The sequence below is a fragment of the Crassostrea angulata genome, chromosome 3, assembly GCF_025612915.1.
Source record: "Crassostrea angulata isolate pt1a10 chromosome 3, ASM2561291v2, whole genome shotgun sequence".
In the NCBI taxonomy this organism is placed as follows: Eukaryota; Metazoa; Mollusca; class Bivalvia; order Ostreida; family Ostreidae; genus Magallana; species Magallana angulata.
Window position 1 is genome coordinate 49,541,161 of NC_069113.1, and position 11,155 is coordinate 49,552,315.

At 31.4% G+C, this 11,155-nt stretch overlaps 1 protein-coding gene across 3 annotated transcripts; it reads right to left on the minus strand.

The window, feature by feature from the left end:
* Nucleotides 1-835: 835 nt before the first annotated feature.
* On the minus strand, nt 836-9,515 carry LOC128176294 (putative oxidoreductase YteT). 3 transcript variants are annotated; one of them, XM_052842538.1, is made up of 14 exons: nt 9,228-9,462; nt 9,006-9,122; nt 8,269-8,392; nt 7,656-7,740; nt 6,814-6,887; nt 6,365-6,424; nt 5,301-5,465; nt 4,162-4,347; nt 3,892-3,993; nt 3,605-3,736; nt 3,292-3,393; nt 3,139-3,205; nt 2,383-2,474; nt 836-1,219 (listed from the first exon to the last, which is right to left on the minus strand). In XM_052842538.1, the coding sequence occupies exons 2-14, from the start codon at nt 9,014-9,016 to the stop codon at nt 1,088-1,090; spliced, it is 1,332 nt and encodes a 443-aa protein (XP_052698498.1). In that variant the 5' UTR covers nt 9,017-9,122; nt 9,228-9,462; the 3' UTR covers nt 836-1,087. The 3 variants fall into 3 exon arrangements, with proteins under 3 accessions (XP_052698498.1, XP_052698496.1, XP_052698497.1); XM_052842536.1 differs by having other exon boundaries at nt 3,892-4,347; nt 9,228-9,496; XM_052842537.1 differs by having other exon boundaries at nt 1,083-1,219; nt 3,116-3,205; nt 3,892-4,347; nt 9,228-9,515.
* Nucleotides 9,516-11,155: the final 1,640 nt, after the last annotated feature.

Genomic DNA, 11,155 nt, shown 5'->3' on the forward strand with positions numbered 1-11,155 from the left:
AAAAAAGATTCGTAGCAGGGCAGAACTAGATTGTTAAAAAAAAAACAATCGAATTTTTACATCACGTTTTTATCGACTATATCACTCATTTAATAATGTCTCTCGAGTCCTGAATCCATAACGTTAAGTTCCGGTTGGCAACACAAAGATATTCGGCGTTTTATATTTGCATTGGCAACGAACAAATCAATGCATGCTTAGTATCAAAATAGACAGAACCCCTAACCGAAATAGGTGATAAATGTCACAAGTTGGTAGGTGCATTCTCGCCCACTACAACCATGCATGGATCAACAAAAAAATATTTTAGTGTCTTTAACTTTATATTAAAAACAACCATCAATAAACACGAAAACCAATTATATTTGGATATCAAACATCTTTAGTATGGTCCTCCTTGCTTGGGATAACTAAGCACGGTATTAACTTTTACAACTTTCTACTGAAATGGTTTCATAAGAACGAAGACGAATTTGTTTTTCATGCAACTTTTACACTTTTTTCTTTAAATTTGGCAAAGCACTCGCAGAGATATCATGAATATTCAAACTTGTATAGCGACTAGCGACATTGAGCAAACAACAGCTACCGGTACTTAAGCACCTACTCCACCTATAAGTGACATCTACATATGTACAATCTAATTGAAGAAGGACATGTTATATATGTAAAGCGATGATAAATTTAGTTGTTAATTATATCATTAGTCCGGTGTCAACGTTTGATAAGGAGTTGTATGATACGAATGCTCTGTTGTAATTCATTATGGTCAATAATACCTGACTTTCATTGACTGCAATAACAAAACTTGTATGAAAAACAAAACAACTGTAGATATATTTATTGTTTTGTTTTATTAAAAATTCATATTTTAGTGCTTGTTTTTTCCTGGTTATGTATACAATACTTAGTTAACTTGTAAAAGTCCCTATAAAATAAACTCGAAGACATTTTTAGACAGTCATATAAACTCTGCACTACTTCGAATGCAGTATAATGTCTACAAAAGTTATAACCATTCTTTAAATAATTTTCATTATGTACATGTGTTTTCTTAACAATTTATAGGGCACTATTAATAATGACGTCATTCGAACGACATGTCTTCATTGATGGTTACAACACGATTTTCTTTGCGGGCTTTCTCTGCAGCAAACACAACAAGATGGCTGGCCAGTGTCTCGTCTGCTCCCGTGTCGATTTTGGAGAAGTCTTTATGCTTCAAAAAAAGATTATAGTAAAAGTAAACAAATATTGTTTTGTAATAAAAACGAAATTTATGAAATGCCATATATACTAGTAATTTAAAAATATCATTTTAATTCATTTAAACACAAATTGATTGCAAGTATTTAATATTGAGAACATATCTTATTTTATACTTTCAAGTGTTTTCTAAATATCTTTCAAGATTACTTGCAGCAAAGAAGTCTCGAAAAGTCAAGAACACTGCCTCTCAATCTGCTATAGATCTGAATACATGACATACCTTCTTTTCAAATGCCTAAACATTTATAAACCATAAAAGGTTGATGACAAAAAGCCAGTATTCTAAAGCATTTTCGAAAACTAATATCAAAGTTACAATTCCTCGAAATTCTCAGGCAACAATCATCTCCACATACAATTGCGCAACTCCACATACAATTGTGCAACTTAAAGGAATATACGTTGATCCAACCAACACCATAATACTTAACAACGGTAACCTTGGTACTTAGAATTGATGCCGTTGAGTTTGAAATCGAGAAATGCTTTTTAAATCAATCGATCTTTCCTGACAATCAAACAACAGTGGAAAGTTCGATTTACAGACTTTGAAAAAACGAGAAGACATATAGTAGGAAGACAAAATGTATACAGTTACAATTACCTAAAACCGAAACCAGACTCTTATCTTAGTGGTGAATAGAATTAGAACCATTTTAACAAGGAGCTTGGACTTTGGGTAGTTGTGTCAAACTGCAATGTGACGTAAGCCTGTCCATTTCACTGCTAGCCATTCTTCTTTGAAATCAACAAGATTTGACTGGCTTATGAGCTAATACTACGCAGTCGGTGCATATTTCGCTTGAAACCGCGTCATTTTTAACGTGTTTTGACACAAGGAATCAATCAACTGAACTACTAGTTAAATACACAGAGGACCGTAATTAAACAAAAGTTTAATAGACACGCCGCTAGATTAGTGGCATGCAGTCTAAGAGTTTTCCTAAAGAGATGATAGTAAAAGAACCATCATTAAATATATGGAATCGTAAACGTTCTCCACTGGAGAATGCAAACAGCCCACGTATCATAGATACAGCGGTTGTATAAACTGCACTCAGAATATTCTAAATATTCTAAATTTGATATAAGTATAACAGAAGCACAACTTACATAGATGGCACTCACAAAGCTCTCTATCAGAACCTGGTCTCCACCCCCATGCCCTGAGAGTGGTCCACTTTTGCTCTCAAGTTTATGTTTGTCTGTTGACAAATAAACATGCATTAGCTTTAATCAACTTCGTATAGAAATCATGCTCTCTCTCTCTCTCTCTCTCTCTCTCTCTCTCTCTCTCTCTCTCTCTCTCTCTTCCGAGATATTCATTACGTCTAATTCAAATTTCCTCATTTCCTCTCTATCTATATCTTTTATACCTTTATAAACCACATTAGAAATAACTATACATGTAAGACCCTAAAAAGCTTTGATCATTTTCGTCTGATGTGAATTTGATAAGATATGTTTCAAATCGTATAACTCACGATGAAACATTTTATACCTGTGGATCAATATAAGTTTTCTTAAACTTTTCTACATAAAGCCTTGATTAGATAGCAAAGAGTAAAATTTTGAGACTAAGTATATATTAATGTTTTCTGAAATACGAAATAAATCGGGTTGTTTTGTGATAGCAAATATCCACACCTATAAATATTGTGGAGACACTGACTTCCTGGTCCCTGGTAACCATGGACTCTCCCACTGACTTGTTGGATACCTTTATCTTTGAGGTACCAATGCATTTGTGTGTTATCATTTTTGAAAAATCTAAATGCTATATTAGAAGTATATTGTATAAGAATGAAATACATGTATGTAATTGTCTCAAAGATTTGCAATTTACCAAGACTGTAAAAAGATACGTACACCTTCGTCTTGTTGTAAAGTCAACTTGCGAAACACTCTCATCCCCATCTTTATATCTGATCTCACCCTAAAAAATGAAAATTTTATTGTACATACATTGAACAAAAAGCTTTAAATAAACTGAATCAAATAGGACTGGGAGCAAACTCTTACCTTTGTTCCAAACACATTGACTTCCCTTGTACACACTGATCCTGTGAACCCTATCATTGACAATGAAGCTGTGGCCCCAACAGTGAACTGCATGTTAACTACCTTCAATGATTCATAGTGATAAATATATTTATATCATATTTGAACATTTACATAAAACGTGCACCTCGATGTATCTACATTATTACTGGCTGCAAAGATGGATATGCTATTTTTTTTAATTAAGAAAAATAACAACAAACATGCACCACTTTATCATTTACCTTGAATTAATTAATTTCATCATAACTAAATTTGAAATCATTTGGTCTACCTGTTGTGACATGACGTCATTATCCATGTCATAAACACATCGTCCATACGGCCCAGTCCGTAGGGCTTCCGTCACGTTTTCTATGTCAGGGGGTCCTGCTGTTAGTACAAATACAGGCCAACCCGTGTTTGACTAGTAGCAATAAAAAGTTTGTAAAATCCATTATCAAATAGGTGTTTAAATTATAATTTATGTCAAATGTTAGATGAAAGTTGACCTTAAACAGATTTTACTTCCAATCGTTAACACTCTGTATTCAAACACTGTCCAACGACATGCAGACTTACAGCTTTAATGCCATCTTCAATGTAAATTTTCTTTGCTGAGTAGGGACACTTGGACTCCAATTCCTTTGGACATTCCAAGCACCTGTTGGCTGCCTTCTTTGGCTGAAAACATACAATGTAGCAACAAACATAATAAAAATTTAACATTATACAGATGATTCTTACATCTATACATGAATCATGTATGATTTTATGCATTCGCCAAACTGTTTTGACTGTATCCGTGCCATATGTTAATTTTGTGAAATTTATCGCTGTGTTGTTACGTACTTTATTTTCCTTGTTAAAATGACTCAGATGTCCAAAAGAGGACACTCTCTGGCACTTCCTTTCTCCCATCCAATGACACACGAGGTCGACGTCATGGCAACATTTAGCCAGTAAGGATGGAGAACTCTCGCTTTCATTGTGCCAATTTCCTCTCACGTAGGAATGGGCAAAATGCCAGTATCCTACCTATAACAGAAAAAAATGAATCTTTAATAGTGCTACCCTGAATATAATAATTATTCGATCGCATCAAGTCAGCGTTACTGCAGTATAAGCCAGAATAGTAAATACACTCTTTGTCTTTGATATAAAAAGGCAAATGTTTAAACTAATTCAAAATTGATAGAAGAACATTCTCGAGTCTTCTTGTGCTTGATGTTTAATAAACACGACCAGTAGCATTTTCTATCTGAAAATTGTAACAGTTTCGCATTTGTTAAGAATTTGAACAATTAATAAAAACGGTAGATAATCATCTTCACTCAGCAATTTCAAGACAAGTTTAAAATAAGCAAATCTTATACAAGTTTAATCGGGCATAAAAGCATGATGCGATAATAACCTGGAGTACAGTTACTAACTGTATAAATCATATCGATTTCATTAAAATATATATCTTAAAAAAATGCACTATTCAAACAGACACCCGGCAGTTGTGAGTTGAGTACAAGTACGTTCCTCATTTTAAATAATAAACAATTGTTCATTCACGGTTACAGAGATAATTTGATTAAATTAAGTAGACATTAGTACTGTATGTTAAATAAGATGATTAATGTAAAGTATCTCCTTTTGAATTCATAAACTTACAGGTGTATTTTCATGATTTCATAATTTCATTCATAATTCGTTATAAATTTGGTATTTTGAATACAGAAATCGCAATTGCCATAGAATGTATTGATATTATCATAGAAAGATTGGTTACTCAATTGGTATTAGGTTTGTATTATAATATAAACAGAATTCACCTATTTGCTTATTATCTGAATTATACGTCAGCAAAGTGAACAAATATGATAATGCAAGAAAGACCCCATGTTCTGATACTTAAAATAAATGGTCTAGAATCTGGATATTGACAATGAGGCGTAAACAATTACAGGTAATTACTTACAATAAATACGTATAGGACTTACAGGTTCTAGATGTTGAATATTGACCACGTCTCCAATGGCCCCGCTGTCTATCAGTTCCTTGATTTTCCTGACCCAGGGCGTGTATCGGAGAACATGGCAGACCGTCAAGAAGACATTGTTTTCTTTGCAGACTCGGACAATCTCCCGACAGTCCTCCTCTGTAGTCTGTAAACACAGATATTATTAATAACAGAGTTTCTTCTGTAAGTTCTATAATTTTAGCGTGTTAAGGAAGAAAGGTAATCAACAAATGACCTAACAGATTTGTCTAACCTTTAACATTGTATACTTCTGGCTATTAACAAACAGTAAGTAAAGAATAAATACCAATATTTTAGCTCTAAAATTCAAGCATCTCTCTATGATTATATTTATAATATTATATTTTTCAAAAGAGGTAAATATAGCCGTATATTGGTTACGATCATCCGGCATTTTTATTATATTACAACAGAATTGAGTTTTTGGTTAATACATTACTGTTAGTTATAAAGAAATTATATAACTTTTAATGTATCCTGATTTTTCTGGGTTTTTTTTTTAAATAGGTATAGAGAAGTATTTGCAAACTTAGCACATACATCAGTCTGATTAAAACCACGCCTTCTTTTGAAAACTCGTCAGACGAGTGTGAGGAGTAGGGCGTGGTTTTAATTGGACTGCACATACATGTTCATCATCGATATCCTTTTAACCAAGAGGTTAAGCTTGCTTTTGATTGTTGGAGATTTGCATATATCATAAACATGGTGACAGAAAATATATCAAATGTTTTTTTCAGCGTCGGGAGTTAGCTGTATAAAGAGAATCAATCGCTTACCATATAAAACTTAATAACAATTAATGCATCAAATTTAATCATTACTCTTTTAATATACATTAACATGTTAGTACATCAATTAGTTGAGAGTACTAGGTACGTTACTACTAGAGTGCAGCATAGCATTGACATTTTTATACTGAATCCTTAAAAAAAAGTGACAACAGTGAGTTGCATAGTTATCCGTGTACTCTGTTTGATATACAAGAAGAAAATTAATTATATTTTTTAAGGTATAACTAACCGCCATTGGTTTTTCCAATAATATGTGGTACCCTTTCTTGGCAAACGCCACTGTTGGTTCCTATATTGATTACAAAATGTAAAGTTAGATTGCTTCAAACGACAAATTAAGCCATCCCGTCTCCAAGCAAAGAAGCATTGCAACTGATATGAATGAATGAAAACTCGAAATTCAGTCAATTGCAAAGAAATTCAAGAGGTGCAAGCATATAAATATATATATATATAGTTTCTGATTTTATTGACTTATTTGATTATCTATATCTTAAAATGTCCAAAGATATGTTATATCGTATTACATAGCTAAATCGTTCAATAATATGTCCATTTACAAGGTGTTCGAACATGTCTTTATGCATTTAAGACTTATTACACCGACAAAAGGCCTATCATTACTCTTTGACCGAGGTAGGCTGCGTCATACTAGCTTTCACACAGTGTACTAGGTACCTTGTGTAGCTTGTCTTGGGTACAGATTATCACACATTCAGCAAACTTCTCCCTCTCTACCACTTCCCTCCAATCTGATGGCCGCAAAGCACAAAATTACACAGATGATCAAGAGGCATTTCGATGGAGAAAAAACTGCCCGCAGACTGGCAGTTTGCACTTGTAAGCATTATGTACAAAATATTAAAAGGACATGGTCACGATTGTGGTCAAATTCTTTAGAAATGCATTTCTAATAATTAAATTAAATTTGAGAGCCCGTTGTAGAGTTTTAAGCGATATACAACGCTCACAATTTTCTGTCATGTAAACAAGGCTCGTGCCCTTGTTTATTTTTCCTAGGTTCAATATACCAGTAATAAATCTTTTTTTAAGCTGATAAGTCTATCTCCTTATTCATTTTAAGCATAAATAAATAGGTTCTAACGTTTAACACATTCATTTTAAGTATAAAACTTGAATTTTCACTCCAACATTCAAAATGTAAAAAAAAAGTTTTGTTTACATTGCAAAGTAACTCGCTTATAACTCAGCGAATGACACTCAAATTTTGGTTGCTTATTAAAGATGCCTAACTAAAGCATTGTAAACATAAAAATTAAAAAAAATCATTTTCGACCCAAATCGTGACCACGCCCCTTTAATTAAGAGTGTCCTTTCGATATTTCATTTATTATAAAACTCGCATACTAAAAAGTAAATTGATGCGTTGAATTAAAGCGCACTTTTTATATAACAAAACATAATGCACACCATTTACTCCTTCAAATTTAAATAATTTTTTTGAGTGAATGTATAAATCATAAATAGATTCTTTAATCAGTCGCTGGAAAAAATAATACCTTTAAACGCCATGTCGTCGGAAATGCCACAGAGAGTCTGCAGCTTCTCTCTTTGGTATTTTTTGGGGTCTGCTACTGCAATGACCTGTGGATCCCACCAGAATAATGTAGGCCAATTGTACATAATATATAGTTTTATATAAACGATTCATGTTATTTGTTTTATTTTCTATTTCGGTGTCCAAAAAAATAAAGAATAAATCTTTCACAACACGATTAAAATAATTAATAATAGTTTGCAACAATCACTTTGACGTACATCTCATGTACATGTAAATCAAACCTGTGAAAAGATTCAGACATAGTACATGCAACGCCAAGTTCAACACTATCATGTATTCACGTATATAATTATAACATGTTTTGTAGTATCCCACACGAAAGTTTAATTAAATTGAGTTCACTGTACAAGTAATACTAATGTTCTTATAGAATGAAGCACCAACTTGAGCATGATACCTGAAATTTGGGCTTTTTTTCAAGACCCAATAACAAAATGTCCTTTCATTTGTTATATTTGGTTATTACTGCTTTCATTTATACCTTGGTAATACAGTAGAATAAAGTACGTTTTGAATAATTAACATTCGTTAAGTTCACAAATTAAATGTACCCGGAACCTGTCTGGTTTTATCCTTTGGTAATAAGAATAACCATATCCCCTCATGCCAGCACCGATCACAATGGCTGTTGTTTTGTTTTTCTTGTTGCCGAACATTTTAGAAAGTTTCTGCAATCTATTTAAAAGTAAAGTTAACTATAAATTGAAATCAAAATATTTATAAAGTAATAAATTTAATCCAATACCGAGGTAGTTCAAAGACATCTGATGAAATAACTTTCACCTGGTTTGCGAAGAAATTTTATTTTTCTCCGTACAATTGTGTTTAGGTCACAATTTACAAGGAATTTATAATCATTTTAAGAAACAAATAACTGACATTGGTTAAAAAAATCTCAATGAATTGTGGAAAATCCGAAAGATATGTCATTGCTTTATACATTTTGCTATCATGTATAATTTAAGACTTAGTAAGAAGGGGTACATGTCACAAGCTTAGTAGTCTTTATACGAAATGTATGTGAAAAAAATCTATCAGGGAAATTTTTACATAATATAAGAGACTGTGGGTTTTCTTATCAATAAAGTAATACATGTTGAAATAATCGGAGAACATATGAGTGCCTCTACTTAAACGTTAACACTTCAGACGTCAATGCTATACCATGGAGGAACAAGTATACATGTAGTTGTGCAATTGATAGCACCAGGAAAATATTCAAAAATTGATAAAATCAAAACAACGAAATTCATGGGTACAAGTTCGTATTATATTTGTAACAACTTACAGTTTATCCATAGAACTGCAAAACAGGCAGTCTACCTTCCCTTCCGCCTGATCCAGTTAAACTTACACTGCTCTGTTGTCAGGTTTTTACAGCATTTTTATCATCCTTATCAGTTTGCTAAAAATAATTATGACACATGATTCCTAAAATTTCAATTTAAAAAATACTAATTGTCATTGAAAAATAACAAGAAAAATCAAGGATCACAATACAGTTACAAACCTAGAATGTAAAATGTCTATTAAACTCAAAACCTAAGAAACTGGTTCACACCAATTCGATAGGATAAAAACTATATGTAACGTGTTAAAATGGCGGCGATAAAAGATAACACATACGAGATTGACACTGTGCTTGAATGGCATTTAACTGATATGAACAAAATAACATGTATCATGATTATGGCAAGTGTAAAGTACAATACATAGTTCAATTGCTTTTCTCAGAAAAGAATTTAATTTCATTGCAATGCACTGCAAAATATTTTGATAACTGATAATTGTGTATCCTTCGTATAATGGGTTCATTTGTATATGTCTATGTAATAATTAATAATGTTCCATGATAATTTAAATAAGTAAAGGATAAATTAAATTGGGGTTGTTTTAAATCTGTGTATGCTGTTATACATTAAGTAGACATAATAATTATCATACTGTACGGAACAAACGTTTGATTCAGATTCCCTTAAAAAAAATTAAGAATCAAACAAACTTTTAAAATGGTAAAAACAGTAAATGCTTGAATAAGTTTATTAGACATTTGCCCAGTGTATACTTGTATGACAAAGCATATATCTATGGTGTGTTAAAAGTTGCTTTATTTGAAAATCTGGTGAATTAAAATTTATTCAAAATCTTGTGATGTATGTTCAAAATCCTCTGATGTATATTCAATAATATTGTGATGTATGTTCAAAATCTTCTGATGTATATTTGATATCTTGTGATTTATTTTCAAAATCGTGTGATGTACATGTATATTCAAAATCTTTGACATGTATTAGATGTATGTTCAAAATTTTGTGATGTATGTTCGAAAATATGTGATGTATAATCAAATCTTGTGATGTCTATTCGATTTTAATTCGAAATCTTGTGATGTATGTTCAATATCTTGTAATTTACATGTATATTCTTTTTCTTTTTTTGTGATAGATATCTTGGTTTGTATATTCTATAATCTTGTGATGTATTTTTAAAGTCTTGTGATGAATATTAATCTTGTACGCTTGTGATGCATGTTCAAAAATTTGTGATGTATATTACACGTAGACTCAAAACCGTGTGATGTATGTTCACTATCTTGTGATGTATATTCCAAATTTTGTGATGTATGTTCAAAATCTTGCAATGTATGTTCTGTATCTTGTGATGTATATATTATATATCTTGTCAAATATCCTGTGATTTATATTTTATAAATCTTGTGATTTATTTTCAAAATCTGTTAATCTATTTTCAAACTTTGTGATGTATCTAAAATGTAAATTCAAATCTTGTGATGTATATTCTATTATCTTGTATTGCATGTTCAAAATCTTGTGATGTATCTAGTTGATTAAGTTGTCATATATGGTCAATATTTTGTATTGTTTTAAAATATTTTTTATCAAGTGTTGTATATTTTATAATCTTACGATGTATGTTCAGCATCTTTTCTATAATCTTGTTATTGATTTATTATATCTTGTGTTGTATATTATAAATCTTGTGATTCATGTTCAAAACCTTGTGATGTGTATTCTATAATGTTGTGATGTATTTTTTCTATCATCTTGTGATCAATGTTCGATAATCTTGTGGTGTATGTTCGATAATCTTATGATGTATATTCTATATCTTGGGGTGCATATTCTATAACCTTGTGATGTATCTTCTTTTTAAAAAAAGCATGTTTTACACGCCATATATATCAACATCTTAAACTTTTATAATTACTAAGTACTGTCTTGTATTCCTTTTTGAAAATTTCATACAAAACTCGGAACACACGAAAAAGGGTTATGTACAATGCTTGAAAAATAATCAACAATATTAATGTGTATATATCAAGTTGTTTGCAAAATATTCATGAAATTTAGAATTGTATACCATTAAATAGAAGAAAAAATACCGTTATACAAAAAAATTTCTATTTTCATATTTAAA